This window comes from Betta splendens, chromosome 9 (genome assembly GCF_900634795.4).
Source record: "Betta splendens chromosome 9, fBetSpl5.4, whole genome shotgun sequence".
NCBI lineage: Eukaryota > Metazoa > Chordata > Actinopteri > Anabantiformes > Osphronemidae > Betta > Betta splendens.
The window spans coordinates 10,319,170-10,337,308 of NC_040889.2; the positions used below are offsets into that span (position 1 = coordinate 10,319,170).

General features: G+C 45.2%; 1 protein-coding gene and 1 long non-coding RNA gene across 2 annotated transcripts; one reads left to right on the forward strand and one right to left on the reverse strand.

Annotated features, from left to right (window-relative positions):
* The first annotated feature begins 372 nt into the window (after nt 1-372).
* Nucleotides 373-17,366, forward strand: creb3l2 (cAMP responsive element binding protein 3-like 2). Its single transcript, XM_029162624.3, has 12 exons — nt 373-972; nt 11,773-12,016; nt 12,120-12,337; nt 12,419-12,497; nt 12,699-12,901; nt 13,001-13,147; nt 13,297-13,355; nt 13,590-13,658; nt 14,607-14,706; nt 14,798-14,927; nt 15,526-15,760; nt 15,865-17,366. The coding sequence occupies exons 1-12, from the start codon at nt 874-876 to the stop codon at nt 15,938-15,940; spliced, it is 1,659 nt and encodes a 552-aa protein (XP_029018457.1). The 5' UTR covers nt 373-873; the 3' UTR covers nt 15,941-17,366.
* On the reverse strand, nt 12,371-14,719 carry LOC121202470 (uncharacterized). Its single transcript, XR_005898104.2, has 2 exons — nt 14,579-14,719; nt 12,371-14,432 (listed from the first exon to the last, which is right to left on the reverse strand). It is a non-coding gene; the product is annotated as an uncharacterized LOC121202470 (long non-coding RNA).
* Nucleotides 17,367-18,139: the final 773 nt, after the last annotated feature.

An 18,139-nucleotide genomic window follows, 5' to 3' on the forward strand; every position in this document is an offset into this window, starting at 1 on the left:
ACATATCAATTACGATCTTTGGGCGGAGCCGCAACGCGGGCTTTAAACGAAAGAGCAATCTGATTGGTAGAAATAATAGAAGCAAACCTGTTGATGCAGTTCAAAGTTACTGTCCGGAAATGTGTGGACTTAAAAATAAAAGCGTAAAAGATTGGCGGTAAACATAAACAATAAAATATGTTTTTAAGTTATTGTAATAGTTAAAATATTTGCAGCGTTGCTTTATTGGATTAAATTAGATCATACATGTGTTTCTAATAAAGCGGACAGTGAGTCTTGTAAAAGACACGATCTGATATGAATAGTGTAGGTTTTATTCTGAAAATCAAACCGGAAGCTATACTATGCTAGTGATAATTGACATACGCAAATGGAGAAGATGAATTTATAAACATTAGACATTTTACTTCTAATGTGTTGGGTTTGATTCATGGCTCATAAAAGTGTTGCCATCATTAGGAACAGTTAAGTTAATAGTTGCTACTCGCTGTTGCTGCCTTCGTGTCTCCGCCTCTTACATTCCTGAGTGTCTGGTAGCGAAGAGGAGGAGGAGGTGGAAAGGAAATAAGGGGAGCTGCGATCTGCCCTGGACCCTGAACCAGCCCGGAGATGATAAACAACAACAACACCTCTCAGACCGAATCCTCCTGTTGCTGCTCTCTGGCACATTTATCCATCTGCGTTTAACCCAACTGGACCTCTACGGTTATTGTTTTTTTAAATTTCTTTTCCTGGACGCGCAAACTTGTTGGGAACTTTTTTTCCCCTGTGGAGCAAGAGTTTTGGTTTAAATCCCAACGCCACTGAGCCTTGCTGTGTTTCACTGCCGCTGAGGGAGAAAACACCACATCCAGAACAAGGTCGGAGACAGTCATGGAGATCCTGGACAGTGGCGAACCGTTCCTACACTGGGATCGGAACCTCAGCGAACTGTCTGAGGCCGGGGACATCGACTGTGTGCTGCACACCAATGTAAGTCATCGATCAGGGATGGAGATTGTTGATCGATCAGGGCTTTGGGATCAGCTCTGCAGGGAATTATCACTTTAACCTGACTATGATAATGTGTCTGAGTGTGCGCGTCTGTGTGTGTGGTACCCGGCTCTCCATTCACATCTGGAGCCTTGAGGTCCAGGATGCAAGTTAGAGTGTTTGTTTATTTTACAGGCATTTTCTTTGTAAAGTCATTTTCTGCTCATTCAAAGACATCTTAGCCACATATTGATAATATCTTGAAAACATCAGACATATAAACATTTTATCTGACGCACATAAAGTTTACATCTATGCGTAAGGACACAGCTGGAGAACCCTTTTCCATTTATGTGATTCTTTTAGTAGATTAAAAACATGTTGATGATGCCAAGATAAAGCCAACTTTTTTACTTTTTAAAAATGACTAGACAAACTATTTTTTATTATAATTATATAATCACCTTTAGATTTTTGAGTAAGAAAAGCTGTTAAACACGTGGACAGCAACAAACATTTTTTCACTTCAGCTTTCTTTCTCATACACGACGGTACAGTATACCTGTAAAAAAACAAACCCATACTGAGAGCACATGTGTGCCTTTTGTGCATAGTTTTTCTGTGTAATGTAGAGTTTTCTCGGAGCAAGGTTTGCTCTTGGAGCCTTGGGAGAAACACGTGAAAACTCTACAGTAAGTCCTACAGTAAGTATGTTCTGCCACTGCTGCAAACACATTCTGTAGATAAACTATAAGAAGGCACAGATACTAGGAAATCTCCAGGAGACCCTAGTGGCTCATCATGCCTGGTCCCTGACTCATCCTGGGAGCTTGAGACAGTGAATGGAAATCATTCTCAGGATGTTGAGGCTACCAGGGGTTTTGTCTGTCTTCAGACACAGTTTTAATGCCTGAAAGAGAAAAAAGCTGATGGTTAAATGGAAGAGGAGCTGCTGCTCTGGACTAATCAGTGTGTTTTTGGTAGTTAAAAAGAAACAAAATGCAATCCTCGCAATTCTCCGCAAGGTTTGTGGCCAATAATTTCTTCTTATAAATTTAAATTAGGCTGTAAAGGATCAGTGTTTAGCCTTTTGGTGTCACGTGTGAAGCAGTGTAACAGACGCTGATGTAGTCAGAATTCAGGGCAACATACTTTTAAACTAATCTTCTTCTGCAAGGCTTTTTTTCCACCTCGCTGAGAGTTCAAAGTTACTGCGGGAGGACACACTGGGAGCTAATTAAAGCCTTACTGGTTACAGTGGTTGAGCTCGGATGAGGAGATGTGGCCTTTGAAGAGCCGTTGACTGGCGTGGGCCTCATTAACGCCTGGAGAACTTTAAAAAGGCTTTGAATTATTAATACGCGCAGTGATTTCCAAACCTCCTCAAACCCTTTGTTTGGTGTTTTTTCTGTTTGCTTAATAAATGATGATGCACAATAGTTCACTGTGGGAACAGAATTATTGTTCTGTCACTCAGCTTTTTGTTTGAGCTCTGTAGAAAAAATAATGCATCATAACTGAAAAGGAGAGTTTCAGTTGAAGCACTTTCATACAAAAAGCGGTTATTATTCCAAGTCTGCCTCCTAGATGTCACGTGTCACTTCTTGTAGCAGCCGGTTGGTAGAATATAGCAGAAATAGAGGAAAGTATTGACAAACTGTGATTTAAGTTGGCCTTTTGCCTTCAGTTATATAACTGAACGTGTGCGTCTGAGCCATATGTCCATCTGGGCCGAGCAGAGACGGAGTGTGTCTGTGTGGGGAGGGTTTACAGGGAAGAGTCCAGCTGGCTTGCAAGATGGGAATCAGACACCACAGAGGCCAACGGAGCCTGGAACAATACACGCACACACTCACACAGCGGTTGGTATTTAACTCGTCTAGAAAAACCTGCAGACAGGTAAAGGCTTGCTGGTGAAGCCGCAGAGGGTGTTCATGCTGTGAATGTGGGTCCCGAGGCTACAGTTCTAGTCAGACGGCATCAGGACAGGGAGACGCAGCTGCTTTTTTGGCTTTTGGACTCATATAATAAGTTATTAATAAAAGAGAAAAATGAAAAAGTAAATGCACCAGATGCGTTTATTCTCCTCAGAATCCAAGATGGCGGCAGGAAGTGGAATTGATATTCAAAGAAGCCAAATGATTCTATACAAACAAACCGATAAAACGTCAGCAGTTGTGATCTTTGATGTGTTGATTGAACACACCCAATAAACACATAGTGATGACAGTAGTGTTTTAATAACTGGTTGAGCCACGTTTTCCATCCAGGAGGATACAGAACATCTTAATCCCAGGGCGGCCTACGTTTCAGCCACATAACCTCGACTGCACCCTACAGGCGTCCCTAATAAAGTGGCGACTTCCCTGCACAGAGCCCAGGCTGTGTTGAGGAAAGGATGCTAGTGTTAGCGAGAGGTGAATGCGCTATATAAAGGCAGGCATGAATAGAATGTGTGTGCGGGGCTGGGGGTGCGTGGTGTTGCTTGAGAAGCAGACTGCGCTCTTTGTTCCTCTCCCCAGGCTGCAGCTCGGCTCTCACTTTCTCCATCTCAGGGGGGTTTGTTGACATCGGATTCCTCACAACAGTGTAAACCTTTCAGTCGGGTGCATGTGTGGGATCCCCGACCTCTCGCATCGGCCCAGCGTCCCTCCCTCCACATTGTCTCTGCCTCTGTTGTGTCAAAGTATTTATCACAATCAAGTTCCTCAGGTTTTAGAATAGCATCAGTATGAAGGCGCTGACGCGCCCTCTTCTCCTAGTTCAGCTGGAACAATCATTCCTGACGTTGCAGGGAGGAAATACGTTATTTCAGGTTTGTCTGTATGACGTGAAGGAAACGGCAGAATGTTTTACTGTTGTCTTTCACAATGACAGTAGAGTCACCTTTAGTTAGATGCTGAAGGTATCTGGTGCCTGCTTATGGTTCTTTAGTGTCTGTTTTGCTACCTGGATCAATGCATCTGCTGTAGAAATGCTTAATTTAGCAACTCTTGCACAAATTCTCGTGGTGCTTCTTGTTCGCATGAACAAATGTGAAGCCGTCAGCGTGTGGAAGTGAGTGTTAGGGCATGTGACATGCAGTCTGCAGCCGGTATGCTGCGCGTTACATAAGCAGATGCATAGTTGGAAAGCTCGGGAGCATGTGCAGAGCAAATGCACGCTCCTCATCTGCATGTTGGCGTCTAGAGGTATAAAGGAGTGGAGTTTAAAGTCAAGTCACTCTCTTTCTTTCCGCGTGCTTCCTGCACAGACTGAATTATGACCCGTGTCATCTTTGGAGCTCTGTGGAGCACTGACACACACCTATGGGTGTGAATCTCACTGATTAAAGAGAAAGTCACTTTAAAGTTTCATACAGCAGTATTCAAGGTAACCTTTGCCCGCTACAGCAAGACTCACCTTTGTTTAAATCACCAGCTGTTACTCTGCATTTGTATTATTATACATGAGGGTTGCAAGTCAGGATGAGTTATTACACACACACACACACACACACACACACACACACACACACACACACACACACACACACACACACACACACACACACACACACACACACACACACACACACACATGCACACACGCACACACATGCACATAGAGTCAAGGGCAAGCAGCTTGATCCATGTGCTCACAGTCAAGGGCCTGTTCTCCATCGGGGCAGGGCATCCTGCTCACTGGTGGCCTCACTCTGTCCTCGGTGAATGGTCCGTGTGTCTGCTGTAACGTGAGTGTCAGCGAGTGTCAGTGTGTGTGTGTGTGTAACACACACACACACACACACACACACACACACACACACACACACACACACACACACACACAGTGAATAATGACGACACTACTTCACGTGGAGTCACATTTTGCTACCAGTCAAAGGTCAAAGTCGGTTTATTTTGGATATCGCAGCCTGGTCGTCCTCGCTATCTATGACTTACTGTTCAGTGTCAGCAAAAAAGTAATACGTGATAATGAGGCACACGCTATTATTACCGCAGGTGCGGTGCTGGATCTTCAGGTTAGTCTGGGAGGGACACGGCTGTAGTGTCAGGGCTCGAGGGATCCAGTCAGACACAGTCACAGGCGCTTATGTGACGCATGTGACGTCCTTTCATGGGTGCCTACAGGCAGATATAGAATTACAGCGCGGACATGTTTGCTTTCAAGGAAGTTACTGTATGTGTGATGTTATTATGTCAGATTTTCTATTAGGACAAGGAAGTGTTGATAATAATTAACCCATATGGGGGTTAATGATAATAATGAAAATATGAAGAAAATCTAACATGATTGATTTTTGGATTCTTGTGGTGCAACGTCTCTAATGTTAACTAACCCAACCCAAGCTGTAGTTGAGTTTGTGGAGCTTTCAGTCATATCATAATCCTAAAGTTTCATCAGTTCACTTCATAAAGTTGAAGAAACTTCCACACACGGACGCGAGGTTTTTCTCTTCTTCGTATCTGATGCAACTTTTCCCCTTGGTTTGAAAGCAGACCTCAGTTCGCTGCGGGCACGCGGCCCGCTCCAGAGCGAAGCGAAGGTAGTAATCAGAGTGTGAGGGATCATTATAGAAAATCCACAGGAGACTCGGATCTGTGAGGCAAAGCTAAATTTACCGTCTGTCTGTGCGTCGGCTGCCTTCGCTCCTCCTGCCTCGACACACTCCTTCGCTTCAGGGAGAAGCTTTCAGATGCTTGTGTGTGTGGTTTGCAGGGTGTGGGTTAGAAATCCCTCAGAGTGGTTCCTACACCCAGCCTTGAAATGAGCCTGGGAGCAGTTTTATATAATAGCAGCTTGGTGAAAAACAGCAAACTGACCGCTGGTGTTTTTTTTGACTTTTCATTCTTGGGGTTTTCGTTCTTTTTGTGAAGCCTGAACCTGCCTATTAAACAGTTTGAGCTGTCCGATGCAGCTTTGATGTTTTTCATGGGTCGTGCAGCTCCCTCGTGGCTCAGGGTCTGCTGTTAGATACAAATGGCTTCATCCGCTGTGCAGATGACCTTTCACCCCTCTGTCCAGACCTCCTCCTCTTCCTCCTCTTCCTCCTCCCTCATTCCTCCAGGCTGAGAGCTGGACGAGTTGCCTCCTGTCCGAAATGCCAGATGATTCAGAAACCTTTTCACTTTTTCATTCTTTCCCGTTTCTTCTTTTTTAACTTTAACTGCCGCTTTTAGATTTAATTCCTCATCTTTACTGCTTTTTTAAAAATCCAGTGTAATAAAGTACAAACATTCTGGGTAACCTAACCAACAATATTATGCACATTTCAGCTGACTGAGACTTATAACGTTCATGATCCATGCAAAGTTCAGCATGTGTCAATGACGTTTACGTGCTCCAGGTTAACTATGAGACGACTTCTCCAGCTGTGGCACAGCGTTCAGCAGGAGGTGGAGGTTGGAGAGCTGCAGGGGCAATGAGACCTCCATAACAAATATTTGGCTGATGTTGAGCAGGCTGATAAGTGAAGCTTGGCCCGAAGCCTCGAAGAGATTTTTTAGATGACACTTTAGCTGGAAAGAGGAAAAAAAGGAAACGCAAGTGTGAGCAGAAAGGGTGAAGGAGTTCACTGTGTGTGTGTGTGTGTGTGTGTGTGTGTGTGTGTGTGTGTGTGTGTGTGTGTGTGTGTGTGTGTGTGTGTCTGTGTGTGTGTGTGTGTGTGTGCGTGTGTGTGTGTGTGTGTGTGTGTGTGTGTGTGTGTGTGTGTGTGTGTGTGTGTGTCTGTGTGTGTGTGTGTGTGTGTGCGTGTGTGTGTGTGTGTGTGTGTGTGTGTGTGTGTGTGTGTTACTTAGTGACTGGTCAGTGCAGTGGAAAGATGGAAAGAGTTGTGTATGTGTGTGTGTGTGTGTGTGTGGTGTGTGTGTGTGTGTGTGTGTGTGTGTGTGTCTGTGTCTGTGTGTCTGTGTGTGTGTGTGTGTTACTTAGTGACTGGTCAGTGCAGTGGAAAGATGGAAAGAGTTGTGTATGTGTGTGTGTGTGTGTGTGTGTGTGTGTGTGTGTGTGTGTGGTGTGTGTGTGTGTGTGTGTGTGTGTGTGTGGTGTGTGTGTGTGTGTGTGTGTGTGTGGTGTGTGTGTGTGTGTGTGTGTGTGTGTGTGTGTGTGTGTGTCTGTGTGTGTGTGTGTGTTGACCCAATTTTTAAGGAGAGACGCAGAAGACCAGCTGTGCTTGTGTTTGCCACAAACAGAACTTCTGCCTTTGACAGCTGTGTTTGGCCAAGTATAGTCAAAACAGGGACTCAGCGACATTTTGCCAATCTGCCGCATCATATGTGCATTTTCACAACCTTTTCTCTGTGTCCCAATTTAGTCTCATTGTTGCAAAGTCACGCACCGTTCTTCTGCTTCTTCACCTGCTCACTCTCCGGCGCAGCCCGTGGAGCCAGACAAAGGCCGTGACTGTAAGCGATGCATGCCGGACCAAACGTAACGGCTGAAACAACAAGGTGTGGGTTTATTCAAAGCTGAAGGGCCGGAGCGCGGGCTGACGCTGCAGTTCAAACACTCATAGAAATCCTGCGTCTGTTGAGGTTTATTTCCAGCTGCTGCTTCACACGTGTGCTTTGCGCCTTTTTTGTCTCCGGGCAGCAGATTGTACCTGGCCTTGAATAGCAAAAATCCGCAGGGAGCTTTGCTGTTCGCTGCATGTGCCCCGTAGTTTGTGGACACGACGTTCCTGCGCAGCACAGACTCGAATGCACAGCGCAACACAGGCCGAGCCGCGTCTGGTGAAGTCGTTGTGTAACATCTGGAAGGTCAGCTTTCGTTGGGATGTGTGGGGGTTGTACTCGCCGGTCGGTCAGTGTGACACTGGAAAGTCTGTGTTACTCCGTGTGTTGGGGGGGTGGCAGCATTTTGGACGCTTCAGGGGGAGAAAAACGGGTGGGACGGGCTCCAGAGGAGGAAAATGAGACGCTCTTTCCATTTCTCATCAGCTTCTGTGGCCAAATCGAACACACATGAACGCGGAGCGTGACTCACGCTTCTGGGACGTTTCCCACTTTTAAGCACATTTCCTGTCGCAGCTCAACATAAACTCGGACGTTGAGGGTTTTTTTTCTGCTAGAGAGACACATTCATGGGCACAGAAGCAGGGTAAAGGCTCCAGTGCTGGAGAGGAAGCTGAGGATCTGTCCGCTGAGTGTGTGTATTCCTGTCTCGGCCTGTGGGTGGAGAAAACATTTGTGGCCCAGCTGGATTTTACACCTACTCTGTCCTCACTAACATCCTTTTGTTTACATCCCTGAGCCTCTGCACCCCTGTCACACTCTCCGCTCAAGTGCACTAACAGCAAGATGCCAGCATTTTCTGCATTTGGGGGCTTTACGTTATATTTTGATATTTTAATGACTTTTTCAGGATGCAAATTCTCCTAAGAAGAATCGACTAATCATGTGGAAAAGCTCAGACGCCGACAGCGTTGTAAATGTAAGAGCAGAATGGAAATCACTTAAAGTTCCTAGAGTTGTATTGGATGGAAATTTATTCAGTGCTGCATTATATAAGAGCAAGGAAAAAGCCTAGAACTTGCACACGCAGAATGTGGGGGATCGAATAACCAAAAAAACTAAATCTAATTGTTATTATTATCATTTAAAAATTTAATTTAGGGGAAATTGGGGAAATTGTGTGCTCCAGCCATGCTCTTCTCAAACTTCCGTTGATGTCCTTCCATCATTGTCCCGTTTCTCCTGCTGCATTCATTGCCTCCATACTGACTGCATAGTTTTGCTAAAGTGTTCCTTGGATCCATGTCTGGGATCTGGGTCAGGGAGGTTCTGTGTCATTCCACTCTTATCCTTGTGAGACGCAGCTCAGGTCTTACTCAGAACGAGGACATTTTTGTGCAGCGAGGTCACTTCAGGGGAGAGAGTTTGGGGTCAGACGTTATGGCTCAGATGATGTCAGGACAAATGTTTGTGTGTCTGCATGCGGAGGCGTAAACCCAAACACGAGGCCTGGTGCCACACTCGGTGCTGGGCTCCGGCCGTATCGCCCCACAGATAAGGTCCAGATAGCAGAATCCCCTCAAGGTCTGCTGCTTGTCTTGTTTTTCTGTCGGGCGCTATCAGTCTCGCAGCCGAGCAGAGGTACCAGCATGTAGTAACAAACGTGGATGCTGATACACGGTCCTGCTGAGCTGAAGCCTGGCAAACATCTCATGGCGTTCGCTCTAGTTCTAAACAAATCGCACCAGTTCTTTGGGCTTGATTCTAAATTCCTGTGTATTTAAGTCATTGGCTCTTCACTGGTGTGTAATTTGCTATGGGATGGATTTGAGTGAAAGTTGGTTTACGTTGTAACCCTTGTACCATGACTATCATACCTGTGCACTTTCAACCTAAATCAACCTTCTAATTATCTTGAACTTGAAACCTTTTGGATTCAAAAGTGGATTTCTGCATTAAATGCTGCTTCAGGGAATCAGGAACATTGGTTTATTGGAACAGATGAGAGTTTCCTGGTTCTGTTTTACTCAGGTTTCAAGTATTAAGCTTTAAGCAGTCATTATTTACAGCTTCTGAGCAGAAACCTTTAAAGCAGCTTGTGCACGTCGCTGGCATTCCAGCAGGTACTTGCTGCACATTGGTTTACAGCTGTGAGATCCAACAGGCCAGATTGATACAAGGCCTATTTGTATGTGGACAGGAAAAAAGTCTTTTGGAATAAGGTTTTGACTTTGAGGAGCAAAAACATTTGTCTTTTTATAAGCGGTTGTGTCAGAGGCTTCACATGTGCTAGTATGTATGAACAGTGGTTGTTGTTGTTAAGTAGACACTGGCAGATAAAAGATACCATGTCCATTTAATGCTGCTTATCTGGCTCTGATGGGACACGTGTTGCTAATATGTCACAGGTCCAAGCTGCATCCAGATCAGGCTAATGAGTCATTCAGTTTATCTTAGCATGAAGCGGTGTGTCACCGAGTCTGTTTGCCTTTTTATGAGCGTGCGCTTCCAGGCTGTGTGGAACGGTGTCATGAGCAAAGGTACACACAGATGAGTCCGGGGCAAGGTACACACACACACACACACACACACACACACACACACACACACACACACACACACACACACACACACACACACACACACACACACACACACACACACACACACACTCCAGAGGTGGCCCTCAGGCCTGTGTGGGCTTTAATCAGCTGCTGCACATCTGTTTGCTTTTTAGGGAAGACGTCGTTCCACTTTTCCTTTCCCCTCCTTTGGTCCAGCTCCTTAAACCTCTGGTCATTAGGGGTTACAGCAGGCAAAAGCAGACGTGAGAGGACATTCCTTCCCTCCCCCACCGCTCACAGACCTTTCATTCTGCTGCTGAACAGCTGTTGAGACTTCGATTATTGAGCTTCAGCGCTCACTGCTCTGCCTGGTTACTGGTTTTACTGGACCCGGCCTTCTCCTCTACACAACTTATTCACTGGCCATCGAACTCTGATTCTGAAGCTGTGGTTTCCCTCTGACTGGGTGTTGCTGGAGTTGTTTTCTTTGGAGGTGTTTCCCCAGAGCGGGGTGTTGCCGTCAACCCTGCAGTCGATCCACATTGTGCAACAATCCGCCGTATTTAAGCTCTAAATGTGCTCTTTGTACTGTAGGAACCCGAGAAGCTCCAAGCCACTGGTTTCTGCCCAGTTCCAGTGTTGCCCTTGCCTTAAACAGCTGGACAAAGAACTTTCTGTAGCACGTGTGACGTCTCGCACCCGCTGGCTGACCTCACCTCTGTTTCTTTCTGCAGACATGACAGGCAGCTTATGCGCAGCCTCTATGTGTGTCGTTGGCGTGGTCCTGTTTTTGTGCAGGCGGAACTGGACCTCTTATTTCCTGTTTGTTTCGCAATGTTTTATTATCTGCATCACCACAGTAGATGTAGTTGTTACTAATGATTGCAGGAGTTTAAAGGTCCTACTGTATATGCAATTGTGTCTATTGGTTTTACGACACAGGCCTGAAGTTTTTTGTTTTTTGTTATCATAATGTTTGTTGTGAAGCTGAAAATGCGTCTCGGTAACCATAGAGACGAGGCTGTCGCAGGGAGACGCTGATGGAAGGCACCGCGTATTCAGGGCCGATGTTTTCAGCACATGCACATTGAAGTCATTGCTTGTTCCCAATGACACACACTGGAAATTAGACGCAGACCTGTTAATGTGTAAATATTTGTCTTTCCACTCTTGAATTAGTTCATGCACCAGCACACACTCAACCAGGAGCCTGAAGTCAAGCCGTATAGGGAGTGTGTGCTTCACTGTGTGTAAGACGAGGTATTGAAGCGTCTCAGTTTTGGTCATTTAGTCTTTTTTGGTCTGGCTTTTAGTTGCTTGGTCTTCATGTTGGTACAGACTTTATTTTTAATATAAAAAATGAGGCTATTTCATTTTTTTCAATAATTCTTCCAGTTCCCTTTTAGAAAATAGTAAAAAGCCAGACATCAGCACAGTGTGTTATCATCACACCACCACACACGAACACGCTTTGTTTATGCCAGTCATAACATCTGAGGATGGAGGGAGACCCACACACACTCACACTGTTGAGAGCCACATAAGGAGCAGTAGGAATGTGTGTGTTTTGTAAATGCAAAGGTAGAAGGAGGATGATGGAGCTTTACAGTGAAAGACAAGATGGCTGCTGGGGGGAAAACTTCCAGGAAGAGTGTTAAAAGTTAGAACAGTCTCTAATTACCGGCTCAAACCACCAGGCTTCATATCATTATAATTATCTGGATTTGTCTCTGATAGACTGTGAGATACTTAAAGGAATCCCTGTTCTATTCTTTGTGCAGCACTTCTCCGAGCTCCTCGATGACCTCTCCCCGGACGCTCTGCTGGGCCAGCTGCTCAGCGACCCCTTCCTGTCCGGGGTGCGATGCGGCGTGGAGGCCATGGAGGGGGAGGACGGAGGCGACCTGTCCCCGTCGTCCCCTCTGCCCCCCCACATCACAGCAGAGCACAGCTACTCGCTGTGCGGTGACAGCCGACCGCAGTCGCCGCTGTCGCACCTGACTGGAGAGCAGGGCAGCGAGGCGGGTAAGTCTGATATTAGGTCTGATTGTTAACAATGCAGTTGGACATCCGTATGTAATTCCATTGGAGAGTCAGAAAAGTTCAGACCTGATGTCCATTGCGGCAGAATCCGATGGGGAATCCTCCGAGTGGCCCATGGAGCAGGAGGAGGCCATCAGCAGCCTTCTGTGCGAGACCCCGGTCCTCCTCCCCACCCTCTCCATGTCTCTGGCCTCCACTGAGGGGGCCCAAGCTCCTGAGGGCCCTGCCGTGGCCCCTACCGCCGCTACCACCACCCCTGCTCAGATCATAATCAGCAGCTACAACCAGGGCAAAGGCATCAAGGTGAGAGGCCAGACATGAACACCGGAGACTTGGTCGTTTTCACAGCGTTTTATTTAGCTCATCCTTCATCTGTATTTCCAGATAAAGGAGGAGAACATCATCCCTCAGATCAAACTAGAGCCTCACGAGGTGGACCAGTTCCTCAACCTGTCACCCAAAGGTCAGGATCTAAACACATTCTCTCTCATATACTCCCATGGTGTCATTTGCAGATCTGTCATATGAGGACACCTGCTGGACGTTTGTACAAATGCTAAAAGATGAAGGCAAAAGTACAAGTACTGAAAAGAACCTGCTTTAAGACTTCTCTGATGTATTCCGACATGAATATTCACTAAGGCATCGTTTCTGGTGGTTTCAGGTCTGGAGTCTCTGCAGATGCCTCCCACTCCCCCCAGTTCCCACGGCAGTGACTCGGAGGGCAGCCAGAGCCCCGTCCACGCTCCGCCCGGCCTCTCCTGCCCCACCTCACCCACCAGCCCTCCCCCACTGCAGGCCAGCCTGAAGGTGTCGCCCCGTGCCGCCTCATCGCTGTCCAACTCCCCCCTGCTCACTGCTCCTCATGTAGGTGTCCACTGATGATGAGGGTTCAGCTCCAAATACTGTAGAGCTTATCTGTCTTTGTTTGGCTGTTGGTGATGTAGCTTTCTGTGTGTCCTGTAGAAGCTGCAGGGGTCCGGCCCGCTGATGCTGACTGAGGAGGAGCGTCGCACGCTGGTGGCCGAGGGCTACCCCGTTCCCACCAAGCTGCCCCTCACCAAAGCCGAAGAGAAGGCTCTGAAGAAGATCCGCCGGAAAATCAAAAACAAGGTACCAACAAGAAGGTCAAAGTAATTTTCACCGCTGCCACTGGCATCGTGCACAAAGGTTTCCATCAGTATTCACACACATTCTCAGCCCTGCTTTAAACATTCAACGAGTCAAAGCGAACGCGTGTAATTGTCTCTTTCTCCCCTCAGATCTCGGCTCAGGAGAGTCGCAGGAAGAAGAAAGAGTACATGGACACGCTGGAGAAGAAGTGAGTCCGTGGTTTCAAAGAGACTGGGAAATAAAACCCCCGCTGGCACGCACACATAGGCTCAGGTTTCACTTTGTGCTCTGACTCCTGCTTGTTTACTTAGTAACTGCTCATCAGGATGTAGTTAGCTGCTACACGACTGATCATCAAATATTTCATACTAGGTGCGAGAGCTGCAAGCAATATATGAAACTAAAATCAGTCTGAACATGCAGTATTTGTCTTGTGCCACAGGGTGGAGAACTGCTCTAACGAAAACAATGAACTGCGCAGGAAAGTGGAGACTCTGGAGTGCACGAACAAGTAAGAACAAACACAGCCAGCCGACGTCCTGAAGGTCCTTAGAGATGAATGGAGACCTGCTTTTAAGGAATTCTGTTACCACCAAAAAGATCAGATAAAAGCTAAATACAGTATATACAGGTCACTCTGATACACAGGCCAATGATATTGCATCTAAAGTAAAAGAAGAAAAGCAGAAAAGTCACTGGACGTCACACTGATCAAAGTTTTGGACAGTTGGGGAAAATCAACTTTTTATAAGCAAATCTGTTCGGACACAGCTTCAGGAGACAAGTCTGACGTGTCCGTCACACACATTCAAGCAGGGTGACAGTCAAAACCGCAGAAGATTCTGGAGGAGGAGGGTTTCAGACCTAAAAGTGTCTCTTTGTAGCTCGATTCGTGCCTCTGCCTCCAAACAATCTTTTAAAGGCGTCTGTGTCTAACCCTCATCCTGCTGCTGACAGCGGCTGGGTGATCTGTCGGGAAACACTGGCTGACTTTTATCGTCTCTCAATAGGACTGAATCCGAATCTGTTCAGCTGCAGCTTTGAAGCCGCACATAATCACGGGGCTATTTTCATGTAAAGAGCTCCCGCTGCTGTAAATAGGCCGCGCCGGCTCCCGTGGTGCGTGGATGAGCCGTGTTTGAGCGCGCTGCGTTAAGCACGGCTGAGTTGCAATGCAGCTGTTGGGGGTGTTGTTTTACTCGGCGGCGTAGTGGAGTGTCGCCTCATCGTGGCTGTCTGAGGGTTAATGAAGCAGACGCGTGTGTGGAAAGCTTCAGTTGACTCGCTAATGAAACAAACAGCAGAACAAAACCACAGTGGAATATTTGACTAACGTTCAAATGACATTTACACTGATCACACATGTGTTTACGCATCATCGTATAAAAGGGAAGTGCTGATGATGAGACGAGGCTTTTGTGCGTCTCAAACCTGCGTTTGTGCGTTGCCTCCTCCCCAGGTCTCTTCTACAGCAGCTGCAGTCTCTGCAGGCCATGGTTGCCAGCAAAGTCCACAAGTCGTGCAGGATGGCTGGCACCCAGACGTCATCGTGCCTAATGGTACTTAAAAAAGGCTAATCCAATATGATGCTGGTACTTTACAATGAGACAGGATTCACCGTTTATTCACCCGCCTCTGGTCTGTCTGCAGGTGGTCGTGTTGTGCTTTGCTCTGTTTTTGGGCAGCTTTTACCCAAACAGCCTGACCCCCTACTCCACCATCACAGAGACGGGCCTCGCTTCCAGACAGCTGCCTGTCAAAGAGTCCTACACAGCCACAGGTATAGTATCTACGCTCACATGAAGGCCTTCATGAAGTCTAGGGCCCCGCCTCGCTCTCATGGACGTTACTGAGCTCAGATCTGAGGGAACGGAACTGAGGCTCCTTCTTATTTTATAGTCACACAAGTTAGTTAGTTAGTTATATATGAATATAGCTGAGACTTACAGTAAGTAGACACCCACGCCCACACTATGAGTCACTTGAACATAGTTTTTAGCTGAATTGTTCCGTCCTGCTGTTTCCATTCTAATGAATAATTAGTTTCCAGCTGTAAAACGGTGGAGATCCATTATAACTATAATCAGATTCCACCTACAGCGCTGCAGTAGCACAAAGACTGATGAGATGACGTGACCTTTCACTACATCCTCCCCGCTGCCTCCTACAAACTCACGCATGCTTTCGCAAACAGAGACCAGATATAATTCTCTTAACGATTGAACGTTTCCCGTCCGCACACGCGTAAGCAGGCTTTTCCGCAGCGTCACTGACCTGTTAAATACTTTAGAGCGCAAAGTATTTAAAAGTTAACAGTTAGGCTGTGTGGGACTCAATTTGAATTTATTCAAATACAGAAATGTGATTTTTTCTTTCAGTGAAGTCGAGGAGTCTGTTATCAACCGTCGAAGACGAGCAGCCACAGCTCCTTGGCCTCGGGGGAGAATACCCCGACCAATGGGAGGACACGCCAGCCGTCGTCATGGCAGCGTGGCGTCGCTCGGAGCAACAGAAGCTGGGGATGGAGCCCGTCAGGGTAGAAACACACCCACCTTATAGGAGTAAAAACAATGAGACACAGACACCACAAAACCTGCTGCTGGACCTCCACAGGTAAACGCGGAGCAGCAAGCTGTGACGTAATGTTCAACAACTTTTATGTCACGACTAATCTTCTCATTTCCAATCTCCTCTGTGTGATTTGTCCATTACTGTAGGTCTCTGGAGCAGAGGGCGAATGAGAGCAGTAGTAAAGTGGTAGAGCTGGAGCGAACGGTCAATGAGACGTCCTGAGTTTGGCGTCGAAGACCCCACCCCTTTCTCGCTTCAATCCACTTCTGTTGTGACCTTTGACCTTGTGAACATGGTTCAGTGTCCTGGAGCAAACCTCATACAGTAATTCCCACTGCTGACGTTTTTTTTGCCATCTCTGCTAAATCAGAAACACTGTATTAGTAAATAATAGTAATACTAATAACAAAAGGCACTGGTTGTCTATTTCTGAGGAAAAGTTGCACTGAATAAGTCAAATCCAGTTTACACTGGGTTTTTTTGGCCTGAAAAACTGTTGAAACACCCAATAAATAAATAAAAAAGGATCTAATAAATAATGTAGCATCAAATATATTCAAGAGGAAAGTATATTAAAATATGACATGGGGCTTTTTACAGGATAGTGACGTAGACCTTTGTATTTATAGAAGCCAGAAATGTTTTGGCTTGTTATTCTATACTTGCTCTTTCTAGATGGATTTCTTTTAATATCAATTGTTTTATGCCATTTCAGCAAAAATCACAGTTTGATACTTTTGTCATGTGTATACTGTATTTTGTGTTTCTGTTTTATTGTATTCTTTTATATATTGTTCATAGTTCCTTAGCTGTCTCACACTTTTATGCATCAAGGGCTTCCGCTCTGGGTTTACATGGAAATGAATTCATTTCTAAATTAATATTTTACGATGTTTATAATTTCCTACATTGGCTACAAAAAAATGTTTAATTAATGCAGGACAATTTATTTGATATAGCTGAAAACCAAATATCACATTCACACATGTATGAAATTTGTGTGTGACAGTACTTAGGATATTTGGACTTCAGATGAACATTGTGTCATCAAGCACATGTTAACGAGCTGCAAGTTATGGAAATGCAACACTTTCTCTGGACTTTTTGTAAATATGACTAGATGAGTCTGAAAGTCTGAGTGTGTTTGGGATCCTTAACCAATCCATAATTCATTCCAAGTCTATTTTAGTTGTTGTGCTGTTGATAAATTATGAACCTAAGATGCCTTTGCTTCAGGCTTTGTCCTGAATTTTTATTGAGTTTCATTTGGTAATTACCCACCATGGCTTTAAAACTAAACTTCTTTTATATTTATTAGCTTTATGAAAACATAATGTTATTTTATGCATTACAGATAAGACACTTTCCCTTCTGTGCACCCATGTAAATAGATAATGCTACCAAAGTTCCACTGTCTACATTAAACTGAATAAACCTTCATTTCTCTACATCTGTATATTTTACAGGAAAAGAAACATCAAAATTGACATTTTTACATTCTCTTCTAGTTCTTCTACAACAGCCAGTGGAAAACAGATCAGTTGCTTCTTTGTTTTGCTTTTGTGAAAAGCCAGCTTGTCCTGACCTTCTGTCTTTTTGCTTTTAAATAATTAAAGTATTTTCCTTAGTAAAAGCATTTATCCTGTGACTGTGTGTGATGTGTTCATTGTGGACTGTGGCTGTTAGCTGCTCTTCTCACCCCACAAAATCAAAAGATATTATATGGAAATAACACTCACTCATTGCTTTGGATCATTAAAAGAAGACTTTAAAGCGAACATTCATTTTTATAACATTTATTATAACAATAGAGTTTTTGCTTGGTTGAGTAGATGGTCTTAGCTTGTTATAACATTCCCTTGCATCTTAAAACTAAGCCAAACTGCAATTAGGAGAAGTAGGAGTCTCTTGATTAGCTGGTCTACAGAGAAGCTTATATCCTCCAAAATCACAAAGATCCTAAAATAACTCATACCACAGCTTCATTCCCCTACCGCTGCACTTTAAGTTCCTGTGTTTGTTGCAAAATCGATATGAATAACATAACAGACGTTCTAAGACGAGCGGAGCGCGAGTGAGTAGATCAAGGAGCTGAGATTAGATTGAATTCAGGGCTGCACACAGCTTATTAATTATAAATGAAGAATTCTTTTTCCAGGCCTTACACAGGAACTAAATGAAGACTGCTGATTCCTTTGTGGGCTGTTGTGAGCCTGGTCTCAGGAAGTTTTAAGAAAAACGATATTAATAATATAATTAAACACATTTGGATGCATAAAGATTACAGTAATTATCTTTGTGCTGTAAGGAAATTTTGTAAACAAAGAAGTGTTATTAGTGGGCTCAGACAGATGTTGAATAGATAGAAGCAGATAGTTGATCTGATAGAAGCAGAAGCACTAAAACATCAGACGGTTCACT